This window comes from Xiphophorus maculatus, chromosome 18 (genome assembly GCF_002775205.1).
Source record: "Xiphophorus maculatus strain JP 163 A chromosome 18, X_maculatus-5.0-male, whole genome shotgun sequence".
Taxonomy (NCBI): domain Eukaryota; kingdom Metazoa; phylum Chordata; class Actinopteri; order Cyprinodontiformes; family Poeciliidae; genus Xiphophorus; species Xiphophorus maculatus.
The window spans coordinates 3,137,622-3,158,925 of record NC_036460.1 but is presented as its reverse complement, the minus strand read 5'-3'; the positions used below and the strand labels follow the sequence as shown (position 1 = coordinate 3,158,925).

At 37.9% G+C, this 21,304-nt stretch overlaps 1 protein-coding gene across 4 annotated transcripts in view; it reads right to left on the bottom strand.

Annotated features, from left to right (window-relative positions):
• caln1 (calneuron 1) overlaps positions 1-18,931 on the bottom strand; it is a 60,378-nt gene extending 41,447 nt beyond the window's left edge. The window contains exons 1-3 of one of the 4 annotated variants that reach the window (XM_023350910.1): positions 18,448-18,931; positions 5,890-6,121; positions 5,687-5,808 (exon numbers count right to left, since the gene is read on the bottom strand). In XM_023350910.1, coding sequence (XP_023206678.1) covers positions 5,687-5,808; positions 5,890-5,915 — 148 coding nt within the window. In that variant the 5' untranslated portion in view covers positions 5,916-6,121; positions 18,448-18,931. Of the gene's footprint in view, positions 1-5,686; positions 5,809-5,889; positions 6,122-16,389; positions 17,319-18,447 lie in introns of those variants that run through there. The other 3 variants (XM_023350909.1, XM_023350911.1, XM_023350908.1) reach the window with 3 other exon arrangements.
• Positions 18,932-21,304: the final 2,373 nt, after the last annotated feature.

The window sequence follows — 21,304 nt, the reverse complement described above, 5'->3', positions numbered from 1 at the left end:
TTTGACAATAACAATAACATGCAGGGTTTCTATATTTGTAAATATGATTATGATTAAGTCAATGCCTCACCAGCTATGAACCTCACTGCACGTCACTGATGTTGACCTAATAAAACAATAAAAAAAATTTCAACATATATACAATGTAGTAGCTGTAAAAATAATTGTGTTATGCTTATATTTTGCTTTTTCTAATATTTTAGCACTTTAGATGTACTGTAAAAAAAACATTATAATTTATAGTGAAATGAAGCCTAGGCGCAAATTCAAACTGGAAGACTCTTTTATCCCCACCGGGACCCGTTAATTGAAGCGACCTGCCCACAATCGTCGACCTATCAACGCCGGACCAAGCCACGTCACGTCCAATCACCGACCAAGTCCCAGCTGATAAGGACCTTCATTCATGGCGTCCTTCGCTCTCCAGCCGAGCTCAACCCACCACCACCCCTTCTCCTCCATTCGCCCGGTCCTGAGGCCCGCACCCTTCTTCAACCTCCACCACCAGTGCCGGGCCCCGGGGGGACGACGTTCCTAACAGCATCGGAATGCTCATCTGAATCCTATCGCTAACGCTGCGATAACCGTTATCCCCAGCCGGGGCCCGAGCGCCAAAGACTTTAAATTCTGTTTGTCAATAAACTCTTCTAATTGTCTTCTCATCTCCGTCTGAGTCTCTCCAGATTGAAATAATGCCAGCTGTGGTTGCCAGAATTTTACCGTATAAATATTGGACTAATATGGTAAAATTCAGATGCCGGTATTTTACCGTAAATTAGTGACCTTTTTTTCCTTTTTCATCAAATGAATCATTTCCCCTTGCAGAATAACGAAGCCTTTCTGATTCTGATTTAAACAGCCATTTCTGATGTTGTAAAATGGTAAACTTTGAGTTTAAAGCTGGCGCTTCAGCAAAAATGTAGAAATTATAAGTTTCCCAATTAAACATTAGTAAATGGTTGGTTTGAAGAACATTTCTTTTTTTTTAGGTTGTAGAGAGGAACCCACTCTTTTGGTTAACATGTTTGTTCTTCTCGTCTCTGGTATCAGTATGTATTTACACTGCAGGGACTTTTCTAAAGCAGTTTGGACGTCTGGGTGGACCATTATTCAGCTTTTTGACATTCCAACTTGGTGGGAGTGTGTAAGATGAGTCACATGTTTCATCTGCTCCACCTGCCTCTGACTGTCAGACATCTTTTCAAATCCCCAACTTCTGCTTCTTCTCATCTTTCTGGCTTTGAAGCCTGGATTTTATCTTCCTGCTGCCCATCCAACATTTCGGTTCAGGTGAGAAGCAGCGCAGCATCTGCGTTTCCATTTATCATGTCAACAAACTTATCTACATGTGATTTTAATTATTTTTCTTATTTAATAGGAACAGCCCAACCGTGAAATTATGTATTTTCAGAGTTTTGCACACTTTTGTGACTCAAGAATGCAGCAAGTGGTTTCTGGATGGTAAGTCAACAACAACAGTAGCCATTGTACAGTGCATATAGCGGTAAAACCAGCTGACCAAATGTTCTGGAGCTCAGCTTGGGTTGCTAGGTAACGGCGCAGTGCCTGAAGTTACATTCCAGAAGTTTTTGAAACTACTAATTTTCCAAACACCAAAAAACATGAACTTACTGCCAAAAAAAAAAAAAAAAACACTGCTGGATAAAAATACTGCAATATGGCAAGTTAACAAACTTCTTCCATCAAAAAATAAATAAATAAAAGCCTTTTTAATCTAAAAGGATAGGTTACATATAAAAAAACACTAAATAATATGAAATAATTAGAATTAAATAATAGCATATTAAATAATATTTAAAGAATTAAAAGACATATCACAACAGTTCACCGTGGTACATAAAAGAAAAAGGGGTCTTTATTAAACATGTTAAACATTTTACTTGTCATTCAAGAAATAATATTATTCTGCTCATTTTAAGGAATTATCATAATTACAAAATGAGTCAATAAGTTGTTTTTATAACTAATTATGAACTAAATCAGTTGCAGAGCAGTTTATGGAGAGGAAGCAACGGCTTTAAAATTACAAAATTAGCAGATATCTAAAAAAACAAATCTGCAGATGCGATGTCAGAATTTGTTTTAGATGGATCTAGTTTATTCTCATAGAACGAATTATCAGGATTAATCAGTCTGACATACGTTGGACGACAGTTGAAATGCTGATATCTGCGGCTTGAATTAAATCATTTTTGTTTTACAGGAACTTTGGGAGGAATGTTTTCAGTTCCTGTCAACATGCACACAGTGGAACCAGTCAGGTAATAAAACCCAGCAGTGTCCAGCAAACCGGAAGCGCCTGTGAGAGAGTCCCTTCGCTGCACTTCGTGTTGGATGGACGCTGGAAATCATCTGAGTTTACAGCAAACGTGTTGATGGGCCCCTGGCCTCACCGTCACTGGCATCCAGTTTTGGTCCTGGAGTTTCTGTCTCAGGAAACTCGCAGTTGTCTGACGGTCACCTCGTGTATTTGGTTCATTTTTTGTCATGTTGGAAAAGATTTTGTTATTCTGTTTTCTTCAGCTTGTCTCACAGACTTTAAAACGTCTCAAACCAGTGGAGGAGAATGGGTTTTATTTTAACCACACTACAGATGTGAAGTTTGTCGAAATGTGTTTATTTATTCTTTGAATTTATTTTGTTTAGTCAAGTTGTTTCTCCAGACATTTCTTGGTGTTCTGGCAGTTGGTGGTTACCATAGCAACCAGTAACCGGTAGCTCCACCCCCTTTTTCTGTTGCTGTTCTGTAACTGTAGAACTTATTATGGACCTTACCAGAGGGGCCGCTTTTCATTGGCTGATGCCCATTCTACGTGGTCACGTGCGTGGCCGTCTCACAAACACACTTAGCTTCCCGTTAGCTAAGTGCAGCATAATGGCAGAACTGATACAACTTCTACACCTTGAAGCCTGTCTGCTACACAGTCTTACGTAGCTAAACAGATCAATATGCAATGTGTCTGTATCTGACATACACTAAAGATTTTATTTTAGGAGAAAAGGCTTTGGACTAAACTGTTACTGGTGTTAGCCACGTTAGCACCAAGTACAGCTAGTCAATCAACCATCGCTGTGTTCAGGGAAGCGCTGATTAATAATCGAGAAATAAATATCAAGCCTGGAAACTTGATATCGTAACGGACTGAATGTTGTGTTTTTAACGTAATCTTTGCTCGTCTTGCGGGGCGCAGGCGGTTGCCACGGTAACAGGTGTGCTTAAACTACAAAGAGAGAGAGAGAGTAAAAAGGTAGGAGTGGTTAGGCAGGTCGCTTCAATTAACAGGTATCGGTGGGGATAAAAGAGTCTTCCAGTTTGAATTTGTGCCTAGGCTTCATATGAATTATTGTCATTTTGATCCTTAAAATACCAAAATTTCCACTTAACTTTATGGTCCGTTTGATGATGTAAATTTTTTATATTAAATGATTGATAACTTGATCAGTTACTCAGAATTTGAGTAGACTTTTTATCAAATACTTTTAAAATCTTACTTGAATGCAACTTTTGGAGACCCTCCCCAAAATTAAATCTATTTAAGCAAAGTACAGATAGATGAAAAACATACTTAAGTACAGAAACAAAGTACTGCTGAGCGCTTCATGCATAAACAAACAGAACACATCTGTTAACTTTGGTCCTTTCCATTATATTAGAAAGAAGTTGATTAATTGTTTGAGGCACTAAAGACTCTGTTCCCCTTTCAGCCGCTTGCAAAAACAAACTAATAACCTCTCAGCTCCAGGTGTTTCGTGATGCCATCAATCCAGCATGGCGCGCACGGTAAATCCTTTTACAGTAATTATTCTGTTGACAGGCAGCAGTTAGCCAGTCGGAGTGTTTTCAAATGGAACCCGTATGAATCGTCTTCGCTCCCGACAATTTCCTACCTGCCAAACAACACAGGCCCGTTGAAACTAGGAGTGAGGAATTCATACTTCGCAGGTTCCTTCATGCATATTAAAGCTCGGCCCTGACAGAGTACCTGGCCATTACCGTGCGCCGCGCTGCCAATTTTCCAGGCGGCAGCAGCTTAATGCCGCATCAGTGGATTAATATTTTTGGAACGAGGGAGGAAGTCTAGTTTGGCTGTGAGGCTGCCGCTGCTGACTCCAGCAGACTGTTATTGATCAGGAAGATGTTGTACAGAGCCGGGTAATTACTCTCAGACAGGCTAGAAAACAAAAGGTTCATAAAGAGCGAGAGGAGGCACAGCAGATATTATACTGGAAGACAGATTGTTCTGTGAGAGTTAAAAACAGACCAGGATGAGTTTATGCTGCACCATTTTAAAGCTTAAAACAAACCAAAGTTTTATTTTCCTGTTTTTGACCTTTAAAAAACAGAATCTGGGTCGGTAGCAACTTTTCTGCTTTTTACACTCACTGCAAAACGCAAAATCTTACCAATTATTTTTGATCTAGTTTCTACTGCAAATATCTTTTGTTTACTTGAAATAACAACTTTCAGCTTCTGTGCAACAGAAATCTGGAATAAACTTCCAGAAAACTCTAAAACAGCCGAAACACAGAGTTCCTTTAAATCAAAGTTAAAACCCACCAGTTTAGAGTTGTTTTGATTAATAGTTACTGGAACACCGATCAACATATTTGACCAATACATTTGAGGTGTATTGATTATTTTTGATGACGACGTTCATCAAAACACAATGCTTGGTTTCTAAATTGTTGACTTTATGTTGTTTTTATGACTTTTTATTTTTGTTTGGTTATGATGTAAAGCACTTTGAGATGCTTTGTTGCTGTTGTACAAATAAATTTGGACTAAAAATGACCAAAAATAAATAAAATTTTAAAGTGAACACTGCAAAAACACAAAATATTACCAATTATTTTGATCTAGCTTCTAGTGCAAATATCTTTGTTTACTTGAAATAAGACAAAACTAACTTACAAGTAATTTTTCAGCAAGATATCTGAGCTTGTTTTCAGTCAATAATTCCTTCATATTGACATAAAAGTATTAGATCCTTTGGGAGAATATTTATCTTGTATTAAGACATTTTAAATTTAAAAAAGCTGCTATATCTTGCTGAAAAGTTACTTGTAAGATAGATTTGTCTTATTTCAAGAACATGAAGGTATTTGCACTGGAAACTAGACAAAAATACTTTTGTGTTTTTGCACTGCTGCAGGTTTAGTACTTTGAAAAACAAAAAGTTTCTTTAACAGCAGTAACTTGTATGCACTGGGGCTTACATCTTCTTGCTAAATAAGTTTGCCCATGTTTATTTCCAAAGGGTTTTCCATTTGTACTCAACATTTCTGCTGCTTTTCTATTTCAGGCAGCGGTTTGCTGTGGTTCTGACCGTAAGCTGGCATGAAGTGTAACAAAGAACAGAGCAAAGGTTTGTTTGCTGTGATTAGTATGCAGCAGTGTGTTTCAGGTCCAGCCATTTTCCTCAAAGTGTTTTTTGTTTTTCACAGAAAGGACGTGCTTGAGTTACCTTGTCACAATAAATTGGTTTCAAATTGGTAAAACAGTGACTAAAGCTCGCGTCGTCAGCTTCTGAGAGCAAAACCAGATCGTCTTATTCCTCCCCACAAAAATACAAATATTCACACAGTAAATGCAAAGGCACCAAACACATGCGATCATCTTGAGGTGAAGTGTTAAAAGCTGAGGCAGATGTGTGAAAAGCCTTACCGTCGAGCTCCTCCTCAGAGATGCTGGCCAGAACGTCGCTGTCGCTGTCGGACAGCGAGCGGCTCAAGTAGTTCCCCTTGTAGAGCAGACCTGCCGTCACATGGTGGAACGGCATCTTCTCTCTGACAGGCGACACAAACACGCATTAAGACGGCTGCAGACACCAACACACTCCACATCCAGTTAATCTGTTAATCACTTACACAACATTCATGTTTTCAGGTTTCATAGCTACTCAGAAATCTTAAAAATGCGACCTTCGACTGGTTTTCTTCCAGAGTTGGTTTTTATTCAGTTTATTCTGCATTTAGGTCAGAAGGTTTCGTGGAAGAGCAACTTCTTCCTTCCTTCCAGGTTTGTTGTTTCTCTTTTGGCTTTCTTCTTTCCACTGATCCATAAAAGGTTAGCTCTAGTTTGTGATGTCACCGGGTGAGTCTGAACACAAATGAGAACAGATAACTGTACTGAAGAACGAGTAGCGCTACTTCAACATACTTTTACTCAAGTAAAAGTAAAAAAAGGCTATCCAAGAAATTACTCGAGTAAGAGTAGAAAAGTATTTGGTAAAAAGTCGACTCAAGAACTGAGTAACTGATCAAAATATCAATCATTTAACATTTAAAAATTACATCATCAGACGTACCAAAATATAAATTAAGTGGAAATGTTTGGGGGGTTTTTAAGGACAAAATGACAATAATTCAAACAAAAAACAAACAGTTTCTTGCATAATTGTCAAAACTGTCACACTGTCAGTAAGTAATGGGACAGATAATCTGCAAAAAAAAAAACTTCTTGTGGTCTTACATCCATCTGCAGAAATACGCCACTCCAGGTCAGAAACAACCAAACACAAGCCAGAAGGAGGGTCTTAGCGCTGTCAATCATGCTCGAGTACCCGCTGTTCACACCCTTTCTCTTTGCTGCTTTGAGCTGCGTTCGCACCGGAAGCGTTTCACGCCTCAAAAACACGTCCGACGCTACCAGTTGGACACGTTTGAACTGTGAAGTCAGATGCTTGACATTCTGCTTTATACGCATCAAACTCGCTCTGGATGCGTTGCCGGTATTTTTCTACAATGGCGGATGAAATTGAGAGAGCGGCACCAAAATAGTATGAACTGAAAGCTTCTGCAGTCATAACAGAAGCTCAGATGTCTTTGCTGAATATTTTTTGCTCTGATAACGGCACGACACGTGGGAACCTCCTGCCTTTTTTCCTCTCCCGGTTACTTCGAACAATGTTGGATGAAATCTTGAGAGTGTCTTGTTTTTATTTACTGAAAGCAAGCGAATGTCTCCGTAGGACGTGTGTTTGAATTCAGCAGATAATTCGGAGGTGTTGCGAGTTTCACAAGCCACGTCGCCATCAGAGCTGTTTTCGTCTGACCCGAGTCCAGACTGACGACCCTCCAACCCGCATCGCTGCCTGCATCTCCTGGCTGGTGTGGAGAATTTATCCTTCTCCATGCTGAGTTCTTGATGTATGAGGTTGAAGAAGAGTCGGTGAGTTGAATTCATGAATTCCATTTATTAATACCAAAATGCAGCTGGTCCAATTCTCATGCTACCTTCAGGAGCTAGCAGGACAAAATGGCAACAAGCAACACTTGGTAACTTCCTTTGTCAGCCTCTGTCTAAGCTCCGCCCTAAAGAAGGTGTTACCTAGTGTGTCATATCCTTTAATTCTAGCGTTCATTTGCATTTCATAACATGTCATTTCCTTTAGCTTTAGCTTAGCAGCCAGCTTTTTTTTATTCTCAACACAGGACACCAACTGCTGGTCACTGTGTCACATAGTAGACTCTCTCTGATTGGCTGGCGCTGCGCTTCCAGTGGCAAAAGTTTAAATTTTCCAACTCCAGCGTTGGACGCTTGACGTGAGTCGAACACTGGAAATGCTTCCATCGCACAGCCATGACGCCCCTCGACATGCGACCACAGAGACTTTGAATGTAAACCAGACGCTCCTGATGCTCTAAACGCACCAAACGTTGTTTATGCGCTTTTAGCACATTTAGCAGTAACTTTAACGGTTGTTGGACTTGGATACCACTACCGTACCCTCATCTGAAACTACAGTTTAATCACTGGCATGCTGCCTTGTGTACAAAATTATTTTTCAAGCAAAGTTGCACATATTACCCCACAGTAAGGACAAAGGTGAAGCTAAAGTAAATTAGCATCTAAAGGGCACTAGGAGAGCCACAAATGAAGCAGAACCTTTTCACTAAACGAGAAGCCTCCGGTGAGGGAGACTCAGGCAAAAGCTTAGTGTGTGAGCGCCAGCGTGCATGCATGTACTGTATGTGCAAATGAGTCTGAACTGGCAATTAATTATTCAATCATTTGAAGCTGAAGGACACAGAGGGGAAAAGTAAGAGCAAGGAGGGCAGAGAGATTGGAGAGATTCTGTTTTTCTTCTGGCTGGATTCAGGAGACAAACGATCAAATTCTGCTGAATGTTGGAGATGAACATCTTTCTGTGAGCATCTAAAGATCAAATGGAGATTTTTAAAGGTGCAGTATTATGTAAAATTGCCTCTTTTTTAGATGTATATCATGTTGTAATCAAAAACACACCTCTCAAACATGCCTAAGAAAATCTACATGGCAACCATTCAGCTGTGAAAAACGCTTGGGTGGACATAGCTCCGCCTTCAAGACGCAGCTCCTCCTCAGTTTCCAAGCTTCTGTCTCCTTCAGACTAGCCAGCAGCAATTAGCAAACATCTGGCAGCTCATTAAAGGAGCTGCTTCTCAGTTTAACACTGGCAAAAACATTGTTAAAGGGTTAATAGAGGAGCCATGCTGTGATGACTTTCTGAAGGCAGAGATTCAGAAGAGCAGGAGCTTCTTAAAGTGACAGATGCCAAATTTGAAGGTGTTAAGTTACAAAGTAAAATTTATTTGATATATACAGCATAGTTCCTTGATTTTGCTATAAAATGATCACACATGCCATGAAAATACACGATACTTCTCCTTTAGGACTTCCCTGGAAGGAGATTTAACAATTGCATTCTTGCTAGCTTAGCTACCCATCACAAACAGTGTGTGTGCATGAGTGTGTGTGTTGGAAGGTTGTACCCCCCTCTCGCTTTGTGACAGCAGCAGATTAGCGGCAGCCCTGCATGACCCTGAACAGCATTAAAGAGGACAGAAAACGGAAAACTTCAGCGTTTAAAAAGCCTTGAGCTGTTTATCAGCGACGGATCCCTCCGGCCTGCTTAGAAACGCTGCTTCTCATTTGCATTAAGCGGGAGGGAAATAAAAAAAGTTTGCTGGTAAACTGTAATAAAAGATTAAACCAACAAGGCTGGATGCAAATCCGTCAGCAGAACGGCCATTTAAATAATAAATGAAGAGCCGCTTCACGTTTGGCAGCAGCAGTTTCTGCTGTGGGTATTATGACTTTCTGCCCAGGGCGGCAGAGCCAGGGGATTACCACAAGGCAGGACAGAAAACATTCAGTCTAATCAGGTTTTCTGGGAAGTCCAGTCTGTCTGTGGCTTTCTCAGCATATTCACTGATATTCACATATTCATATTCCAGCAGGAGTTGCTGAAGTTGAAGTTTACGACTCAAGAGGTTTGGGCTATTTTCTGTTTTATGTGTTTTCAACACTTTTAACTGTCTGTAATTCAAAGTACAGGATCTTCAGGCTGCTCAGACGTTTTTTAAATAATTATTAAATATTAAATGCCTCAGCACCAAATTAGACATGAAAAGCACAAAGTTTTTGTTTCTTGCTGGATAAAAATACTCAACTTAGTGGTTTGATTTCTGTAATTTCTTTAACTCTGATACAGCTGTAAATTATTTTATTTCAAATGTAAATTACTGATGTGTTCAAACTGAAGTAAACACACATTCATGGTTATCAGGGAAAAAGGACATTTTGTTTTAATATTAGTCCAACAATTGTGTTTGTGTCACTTTAGAGGGTTTTTCCCCGTCTCCCTTCTTTTTCATTCTTCCAACTCGTCAGTTTAATAATCTAATCCAGATGTCTGCACCTCCACCTATTTCATGCAGATTTATTTTGTGCATAATGTGAAGCTTTTTCATTTCCTAATTCATCAATAATTCGCTCGTGTCCCAGCTCACGTCGTTCTGCTTTATAGCAAAGCAATCCATCGCGTTTTATATTCAACCCTGGTTCTGTGCAGCTTGCAGACGAATTGCTCTTAAAGTTCACCAAACTGAGTACAGAGCCGATAAGGAAGACATTTATAAAAATCAGAAGCAGTGATGTTGTATGATGGTAACTGTTGGCTTCTTCCCAAAATATTCGTAAGTTTTCAGCAATCAGCTTATTGGTTTGAATTTTCCACATCATTTCAATAACAAGCACCAGCAACTTATGGTTAATTATTCCTTCAAAATGCTATTTTTTAAGCACTACTTGGAATTTTGAGAAGGTAATTTATATTTATGTACTTGCATTTATTAGAAAGTCTCACAAATCACAATACATAAAGAGAAATGGAGAAATTATACACAAGCAGCAGTTTGTTTAAATGTTTGGCCAAAACTAACATTTACTGGAGTAACATTTTTATAAAAATGTATTTTATTTTTACTGTTACTTTTACTTGAGTAATTTTATTATGAAGTATTTCTGCTCTTACTTGAGTAAAATTTCTGGATTTTCTACCCACTGAATGAAATACAAACGTGTTTCAACTGGAAATTCACCAGACACAGACTCACACCTGCAGTTTTTGTTAAAGTTTCATCAGTTTTTCATTGAAAGAAACTGATTTGGAAACATTCTCTTTAGTTACTTACATGAATTATTGTCATTTTGATCCTTAAAATACCAAAATTTCCACTTAACTTTATATTTTGGTCCATTTAATGATGTCATTTTTAAATAAATGACTGATAATTTGATCAGTTATACTTGAGTAGACAAATACTTTTTACTTTTACTCAAGTAAAAATAATATGTTGTAGTAGTGATACTTTTACCTGAGTACAGTTTTTGAGTACTCTGTCCACCTCTGGAAATGTTTCAAATGGATGACCAGTTTCATATGTCTGAAAATTACAGTGAATTCTTTCACTTTTTTTATTCAAAACTTTTCTTTTTCCCATGTTTGTATTGAATTATGGGGAAGATTCTTCATAGTTAGCCCAATTTGTAAGCGAAACACTTGACATTCTTCCAGTCAAGCTTTGGTTTACCTTCCTAGCAACAGAGGCGCCAACTGCTCTGTGCCTGGAAGTAAACAAAAAGAGAAATAATCTTTTTTTTTTAATCCTTGGCTGAAAGATTTACCAGCTGTTTGAGTCACTAATGCATTCATCACATCATATTTATTCACACATGCCATCTTGCTTACAGGTTGGTGCTGACTCAGCAGGTACACGATTACTCCGTCTCCAGCTTTTACTCCAGGTTTGAAAAAATAAAAAATAAAAGATTGTGGCGGATGATAAATAAATAACTCCACTGTGTAGGTGTTGCTCGGCCTCACACTTCAGCTCTTCATTTTCTGTCATTTTAAGACAGTTCAAAAATATATATTTTTTCCAGTTTATGAGCAAATTATGCCACCAGTTGTTTAAATAAATCAATCTTTACAACTTTTGTAAAGATTATATTGTTCTTATACAGCTTAGGTGTTACATATTTACAGACAAAAACAAATCAGCAGTAGCCATTATCTATATGCTTAAGGTACTGCAATATTATTTCTATTTTTTCATTCTAAAATAAAATCACTTTGTTTCCAAGCTAATAAGAAAAAGTAGATCTGAAAACCTGTTTCTGTTTGACATTAACAATATTGTAAAAGAGAAGTTTGTCCAAATGTTGTTTATTTATTCTTTGAATTCATTTTGTTTAGTTGTTTCTACAGACATTTATATTAAGCTCTGTTGCGCTGCTCGCGACGGTTGGCGGTTACCATAGCAACGGGTAACTGACAGCTCCGCCCCCTTTCTTCTGTTGCCCTTCGCAAACTGCAGAGGGCATCAGGATCATCTTTTCTTTTACAGGAAGTAGCCATTATATTTTAGATAGATTTTAGACAAATTTAATAATATTCAGTGTTTCATGAGTAATTTTGTGGAGTTTTATATACGTTTTTATCATTCTTAATGTTGTGCATTTTAGCTATGTTTAAATTTACAACTGCTAACTGCTGTTAGCTAGCAGCTAACTGCTGCTAAATGCTCATTGGGAGTTATTGCTCTGTACTTTGTTTAGGGTTATTTATTGTATTTTATTTAATGTACAGAAGCTGCTGGGCTGATTTTAACCACCATCTTGATTTCAATCTTTTCTTATAATGAATCCGGTGAACCTGAGAGTTTCTGCTGAGACGATCAAACACTGAGTGTTTAAATCTAGACTGAAAACCCACATGATTAGAGTTAGTTTTGAGCAACAATCATTGAACAATTAATCAACAATCTGTTGCGTAATGATGGCAATGGACAAAATATAATGCTTCATTTGTTGACTGTGAGCTCTATAACTTTGTATTTTTGTGTTTTTATGATGTAAGGCACTTTGAAATACCTTGTTGCTGAAAGGTGCTACACAAATAAAACTTGACTGAAGGGTTACAAAGCATAAAATCTTACCAAGTGTTTTATTTTTTTTCTACTGAAAATATCTTTGTTTGTTTGAAATCAGATTAAGCTAATTTACAAAGAACTTTTCAGCAAGATAGAGGGTAGACGCTTGTTTGATATTGATAATATAGGCAGATTATTTCACTTATAACATGGGCAAAATGTATTGTTACAAGTAAAAAAACAGTAAAATAAATGAAGATTATTCACTGAATCGGGCCATGAAACTTTTCTTCTCCGTGATCTAGATTTGTTTAACAACTTCTGACTATAAATGCAGCAGAAATCAAATGTATTTCAAGTTTACAGCAGGATTTCTAAAAAGCCTCTAAATCCTCAGTACCTTGATTTGATTTGGGTTTTTTGTTTGTTTGTTTCTCACATGAAATGCATGAAATGAGGAAACCAAATAAAGCAAAAACTAAAGACAAACAAGAATGTAGACAGAAGCACAAACTGGATATGGCACCTTACTACGCTGCTATATCTTACAGCCATAATTTACTCTAACATCTCATAACAAAATCTTTATTAATTCAGAAGATGAAATATGAGCTAAAGGGGAGAAAACATGAAGCAGTTTGTAAAGAACAGAGCCTGCTTTGGTGTCATTATGCTGATTGAATGGATCAAAGTTTCCCAGTTGAAGGGAAGCGGTTTGCCCTTCAGAATAAAAGCGTTAAATCAGGACGTTATCTCAGCATTACGCAGAACTGACTGCTTAAAAGTTTCCTGACAGTTACCTTTATAGAATAATTATTTATTTTGTCGTCAATCTCAAAGCGGCAGGTTTATTATTATTATACAGGGATTGAGCAGGCAGATGAAACCTGGCCCGGTTTTATGGGCTGCAGCTCATTGACTTATTTAATCGGAGGGAGGCATCAGCGCCGGCCGTTATTCAGAGGAACTTTCAGTCAGGAGTCGGTGTGAAGCTCCAGGCGAAGGTCCGACTTCACAAGACACGATTCTTCCTGCTGCCTGTGACTGGAACCATTTAACTCAAACTTTACGATCTCCTATGTTAAAAAAAATTAAGCTCCAATATGCTGTGACTGACCTGTTACAGCAAACTTAATGAACCAAACTGGAAATTTAAGTTTATCTGTTTTTAAGATCCTCCCCAGGATATATTGATAAAACACATTAAACTACTAAAACTTTAGTAAGCAGCCGCACCTGAATTCGATTTCTTAAATTTAAATGATGTTGAGCAGATTGATCGATTCCTCCAGGGTTCCACGATTGTTTTTCTGGATTTTTTCTGGAAGCCAAATTTGACCCACAGGCCTTGGATTTTCAAATTTACTTTAAAAACAGATGTTTTCATCACTAAATTGCACTTTACATTTACTACTGTTCCTGGAGCATTTTTATCTGTCACATTTTTCCTTCCATACAATTTTCCATTAACATACTTAGATACAGGACTCAAAGACCTGCAGCTGCTTGTGGAAGGAGTCAATGACTGCTGAACATTTGTTGAGTCAGCAGATTTCCACATGATTAGGTGATAATTTAACTTTTCCTTTAAAAAAATAATTACATTTAGTTATGAAACATTGTAACTTCTTGACAAGCTGATGTTTTAGGTATATTTCTCCTTAACCAATAACCATCCAAATTAAGAGGATTAAACACTTGAACACGTCACTCTGTGTATAACAAGCCTTTATATGTTTTTCAGTATTACTGAAACATTTTGATGGTATTCTAATTTACTAACACATAAAAACAAACCTGTTAGCAAAGAGCCGTTAGCCGGACGCCTAGCATTCAGTAGAAGGTCACCTTAAGGACGATGCCTCTCTCAGGTTTTTGCTTTTCAGTTTTCAACATTCTGCTGCACATATTGATTTTAAACACCTTCCTCTGTCCTCCACTTGTCTGCTTTCTGAATTTATGGGGGGGGGAACAATCAATTTTCTGTCCTCCTTAGATAAACAACCCAAAACTATTGATTAAAAACACTTAAAAGTACAAGGAAGTCTGGTTCCTATAGAGGGACGTGACAGGAAGTGGGAAGTTGTTAAAACTTTTGCATGTGTGCAACTTTTCGATCTGTTGCTCCAACATTGTACTCAAGTATGAGCAACACAACTTCAACATATTTTTACTCAAGTAAAAGCAAGAAGTATTTGGTAAAAAGTCTACTCAAGTATGATTGATCAGCTTATCAATCATTTAATATTTAAGAATTACATCATGAGATGGACCAAAATATAAAGTTAAGTGGGAATGTTGGTATTTTAAGGACTAAAATGACAATCATTTATATAAGTAGCAAAAAATTAAGAAAGAAACTTTTTCCAAATCAGTTTCTTTCAATAGAAAACCTATGAAACTTTAACAGAAACTGCAGGTTTTTCCAGAGAAAATCCAGAGTTTTACTCAAGTAAAAGCAGAAATACTTCTTAATAAAGTTACTCAACGTACAGTGTAGTAAAAATACTCCCTAAAAGTACTTTTTCTTTTGAAAAAACTTAAGTGTAATGGAGTAAACGTAACTAGTAACTACTCAACTCTGAATATTCCTGCAAATTCAAAGTCTTAAATATAACAGCAGTGAAACCAATTGGTTTGATTTTACATGAATCTGACGAGAAGTAAAGACTGGGAAGAAAAGCTCAAACTGTTTTTTCTATCCCTGTTAGGAATTTCCCATGAACTTAAAATAAAGCATCAGACTGGGAATAATTGCTTTATTCAAATATTCTCATAAAAGCGATCAAATATAATGAGTTTCCCCTTCAGACTGGATTTATTTAGGATATTTCTCTTTAAAAATAAAATGAAACAACCACATTTCTTTGCTTTGGCCGTAGCTTTGATGAAGGAACAGACTGAATTACATCCCCTCCGTCTCCAGGACAAAACCAAGTGAAAACAACACCAAGCTCTCGATCCAAGTCGCAATTTATCGACCGTTCTGATGCTTCGCCCACTTGGCAAACAGCCAAGAGTGTAAAGAGCTCCCTTCGCCACAGACGACATTTTCATGCACACAAAGTCTCATCCGGTCATTTAAGTTCCAGTCGCCTCCAGAAGTGACCAGAGCAGAAGGAGGCACACCGAGGAGAGAGCAACCTGATGAAAAGAGCGGCTTTCTGCATGACAGGGAGGCCAGATGGCAGTTCCCTCCGTCAGACTCCGCAGCGCCGCAGCGATGGCCGGCACAGATGGGGACGCCACCGGGACACGGTGTACCGGCCGGGTCACAGAAACCAACTCTGGACAGGACCAAAGAAACGCTTTCACCCCGCACCACTCTGAGCCGAAGCGCCAGAAAATGAATGAACTCATTTCTTCTCTGGTCACAGAGGAAGCTCAGTGTGCGTTCACTGCGTTTTAAACACGAGCTGCGTTCGCATCCGACGTACGAAAATAAGTTTGCTTAACGGAAACACTGCAATTTGAAAAAGAAAAATCACATTTTTAGACAGAAATGCTTCTGTGCTAACATGACACAAAACAAAAACACGATTGCAAAATTGTGTTTTTTCAAAGTTAGCAGAATGTCGACAGTTTTAATCGTAACGTTAATAATTCTGACTTTAAACTCTAATTTTCTAATTTTGTGAGAATTGGGATTATGTTTTTTTGATTTTAAAAAAGTTTCTGCGCAATCACAGAAGGTCACATGATCAACAACTGTATGTTACTACTGGCGGAAACGACAAAGAAGATGACAGGAAGTGGCACTAATCCTCTTCCATACAATTCACAGAGCAAAAGCAGCAGGTTTAGACCCCCAAACACCAAGCTGGACAATAATCTGGCAACGTGACGTAAATCTTTTCAATCATATTGATTTACTACCAGCAAAGTTTCCCTTAAAATGCCTAAAATTACTCTAAATTCAAAACCTCAGCAGCTCAGCAAACCAAGTCTTTCAATTTTCCACACCAAAAATTTGTTGTCAAAGTTTTTCCTTCTAATTAAAACAAACGAGTTTTCTCTCACAGCAGCCCTTTACCATAAATGACGTGCAGGATTATTGACAAACTGCCTTATTAAAAACCCAACAAACAATCAAACAATCCCTCCAGCCCGATGAAGGAGGCAGCAGCAGTTTCCCGCAGCAGCAGCAGCCTCTTTGTTTCTCATCCTTACCCACACTGGTGGCTGGGGCTGAACTCTGGGGGACACTGCGGCGGCGCCGGCTCCCTGGCCGGACTCCCCGCCGCGTCCAGCGCCCCGTCCCTCAGGTACGGGTTCCCCGGCAGGTCCCCGTTCACCTCGGGGTGCGGCGCGCCTGTCTGGGGCTCGCTGACCTCCTCCTCCGTCTCCATCTGTCCACCTGAGGCTCAGAAGCAGGGTTGCCTCCAGCGGCGCTGCCTCCGCGCTCCGGGCAGCATCAGATCCCGGAAAGAAGCTGTTAATATCTGAGCAGCGGCGGCGGCAGCAGCAGGTACGGCGGATAATCTCACACTCCACTCCTCCTCTGCTCTGTCTCTCTCACCAGCCCCCCGCCCCCACCTCTTTCTGCTCTCCCACTCGCAAACATTCCCCCACATGGGGAAACGGAGGAGGGCTCATTAATGAACCCCGGCGACTGACAGCGGCTGAGGAGTTGTTGAGGGAAATGAGAAAGAAACTCTGACAAAACCCCAAAAATGAGAAACAAACGCAGCTGAAACTATAAAAAAAAAAGAAGAAGAAGAAGAAGAAAGAGAGAGAGAAGTGAAGAGTGTTTTGCGTTCAGTCGGTGTTTGGCGCTGTTACAGTGCGCTCTGCAGGTCAGTGCAGGGAGGCAGAGAATCACACAGAGCGCCACCGTGTGGGGGGCGGCGGTCAGCAGGGGGTCCGCTGTTCCGCTCAGACCCTCCGACACACACACACACACGCACACACACACACACACACACACACACACACACTGTAATCACATTCATGCTGCGTTCTCTCTCTATCACAACAGCTGATTATAATATTCTGATTACAGCTCAGGATTCATGTTATTCAAATACAGCTCAAGAGTTTATGGCTCTCTCCCCGGGGTGTCATCCATCCATGGGCGGCGGCTCACTCCAAACTGAAAAGCTACATCAGCTGAATGAGTTTCCTGTTGTTCATCAGAAGGAGGAGCTGAGCTAAAGGGCTATTTCACAATTTTTGATTGAATCTAAAATGCATTTGATCTAAAATAATTGCACAAGAAGAACATGAACAGCTTTACACAAGATTTATGAGCTTGTGTAAAAAATAAATAAAAAATTATTAGAAAAAGCTCAAAAATGTTGAGGTTCATCTCAAACATTTTCAGTAAAATATTGGATATTTCTGAGTTTCAAAATTCACTTTTTTTTTCAATTTTTGGAAATTTCCTGAGTTTCAAAAGTGAAAAAATTTCTAGAAAAAAATATCTGACATTTCTGAGAAAAAAACCCTTAAAATTTCTGAGTTTCAAACGGGATTTTTTAATTCAGAAATGTCAAAGTTTTATTCTCAAAAATGTCAGAGTTTTTTTAACAAATGTTTGACTTTTCAAACTCAAAAATTTCCTCGTTTTTCTAGAATATTTTCCAGTTTGAAAATTCTAATATTTTTCACTTTTGATATATTTGGTGTAAATATATGTGCATTTTTTCTGTGTACATCACCATAATTTATTCTATATTTAACTATTTTTTAAAGTAATTTTTCTATTATTCTAAAAAAAAAATTAAAACTCATTTTGTCTTTTTTATATTATTGTGCTTCTAAGCTGGGTTTTTTTTCATCAGAAATATCTAATTGTATTTTTGTCACAAAATCTAAATTGTTTTTCATTCTTTACTTCCAAACATATACTTAAAATAATTTATTGATATGTTATCATGTCCATATTACTGATTGCTTTGCTCCTTAACGCTAAACGGAAACGTTTCTGACCAGAAAAAAAGAAGGTCCAGCAACCGCTGTGGGTAAAACTGCTGCAAAAACACATATGGACTCTAAATAATTATTGTCAAGTTCATATTTCTTTAATCATGAGAAAATCTTGTAAAATAAATTTTAAATAAAATAAGTATTTTATATCGATCCATGTAGAAAAAAACATCACTGGCACAACAGGTGGACAACTGTGTGATCTAATGCCTTCTGTGCAGCACACACACACACACGCACGCACACACACCAGTCATTTCCCCTCAGTAGTAGATTTATTGCCTAATTTCCTGAACTTACCGTTGGGAGTGTTAAATGTCTGAAGGTTAACAGTCAAATCCTCGGATCAATGTCCGCGGAAGAATCCAGTTTATCCGCTCCGAGTCGGCGGCGCGGATCGATCCTCCTGACGGCAGAGAAAATGTTGGATTATTCCTTTATTATGACAGCGCGCCGCGGTCATTTCCATCCAGGCTAAAGATAGAAAAAGGAAAATGTCACGCAAGCTGTTTGGCGTGTCTGTGGGTCCAGGTTGCTTTTATACGAGTTGGACCTTCAGCCCAAACTCAGCTTTCAAAAAAAAAAATTGTTTTGATATCCGGTGGATAAATAAATAAATTACAAAGCATAAAATGAGTCACTCAGCATTTCCTCTGAGTGGCAGTCCACGCGGGACGGATCCACGCAAACAGGTGAGGAGCGGAGATTGATGAGAGCGCGGCGGCGCTGAAGAGCCTCCAACACGCAGCCAGGCAGGACGCAGCGGATTGGCTGCGCTCACTCCGTCTGCAGCCGCCCGTTCATCCGCTCATTCAGCCCGGAGAGAAAACCCGGACAGGAGGGGAGGGAAAGGTCCTGATTGGTCCCGCGTGTGTCTCCAACTTTGACTCGTGATGCGTTCAAGGTCCAAAAGTCTTAAACTCAACGGAGGAGCAGCGGGGACGCATCCAACTGTTGATTTTTGGTATATATATATATATATATATATATATATATATATATATATATATATATATATATATATATATATATATATATATATATATATATATATAAACTTGGTAAAAATCAATGTTGATTGTGTTTGATCGGGATATTTAATGATTCGAAATTTGGCCAATCAAACAATAACGCAAAGACAGGAGAAAAAATTGGTGAATTGAGATGATTGTCAAAAACAGCATCTTACTGCTGATCTTGTTTTTAGTGCAAATATTGAAATAAGACAAAATTAAGTCACAAATAAGTTTTCAGCAAGAAACAGCAGCTTGAATAAAGTACATAATTCCTTCATAATTTACATATAAATTCACACAAGTCACAAAATACAACTTCACAAACAGTAACATTAATCCAAAACAAAATGAGTAAAATGTCTTCCGAAAATGTTGGGTGACCATCAAAATGTCTAGAACATTATATATGTGCACATATGTCATTTTTGTGCAACACTTGTACAAAATGCACAATAATTGTATATTTTATTTAATATACTTTTATAAAACCTTACAAAATAAATCTGAAAACATATTTTTATCTCCAAAGTAAAGGCTAAACTTTTTTTAATTTCATGTTTTTCTAAGTAAAAAAACAGTAAATGGTAGCACTTAAAATGTATTGTCCTTTCAGAAACTTAAAGTTAATTCTGCATATTTTTGTGCTAATTATTTATTTTCAACAATAAACGGGAACGGCCACAAACATTGTTTACAAAACGCAACTTTAATTTATTTTCATGAGCAAACATAACTTTTCATTTATTCAGTTTAGAGTTGCAGATGTAACACTGATTGCAGACGCACTTTTCCATGCGAGTCTCATAAAATAAACATGTTTACGCTTCATCTTACCGCTGTTGTTGTGAGGAGCGGCCATTTTGAAACGCGTGAGTTGCCTCCAGTTTTCCGCCTCGGACGGCGGTCCAGTGAAGATTACTCCAATAAACTAAAACTAACGAAATAACGGAAACTGAAACCGAGAAAACATTTTCGTTAACTGAAATAAATAAAAACGGAAACTGCAACTAACTGGAACTATATGGTGCATTTATAAATGTACGTAATATTGTTTTCGTGTGTATAAATATATTTATTAGCCTTTCAAACTGATGTGAAAGGCTAATAAATATTAGCCCCCCCACATAAGCAGTTTACGTCAGCAGTCGATAATTATGGCGCTCCATGCGCCCCCTAGTGGTTAAGCTATGCTAGTCCACAAAATGGCGGGAGAAAACACCAGAGACAATTTGGTTGTTCAATTGAATACATAAAAAATTATATATTTTATATATATATATATATATATATATATATATATATATATATATATATATATATATATATATATATATATATATATATATGTATTTTTAGAGGAGAAGTTGGTGAACTTTAATATTTCCTAAAATATTTCCTATCATCAGTTTGCTTCAGTGAATAAAGGGGAAGACTTGATGTGATCGTAGAAGCAAAGATCTGAATAAAAACCAGAGGATAAGGAATCAGGATGCATTTGGTGTCTCAATAAGAGACGAGGGACACGAGAGACGTCTTCTGCTGAGAGGACAGCCAGTGATTTAGAGTCCGGTGAGTTTTCCTGCGTCTGGTTGTTAATCAATGTTGGCAGATAATAAAGTTAATGGCAGGCACTTCCTGAACAAAGAAAAAAATATGGAAATGCACTAAGGTGGGGCGACGAAATGAATGTTTTCTTTTAAATTATCATGAACAGACATTATTTAATAATGAATGAAATAAAGATGTATCTGTAAATATTAAATGCACACCATGATTTACCATTAAAAAAAAATATCTTGTTTGAGTCAATAAATTTCAACAGTAACAAACAGAAAATATAGAAAACATAAATAAATAAAAAGTGTCTTTATTCACAATAAAACAAGTAATTTACAGGCATGGCCTGAAAGGCCAATCAGAGAGGAAGAGTCCATCACTTCCTGGTTGGCTACAAGTTTTGTCTTTAAAAGGTTTTCTTCTGGTAAACCTTTAAGAAAAACAGTTTTTTATTGTTCTGTGACGGTTTAAATAACAAACTGAAGCTCACAGAATCCACATCTCAGATTTGTATTTATTTATTTATATTTCTAACCATTGTATTAGCCACTATATATATATATATATATATATATATATATATA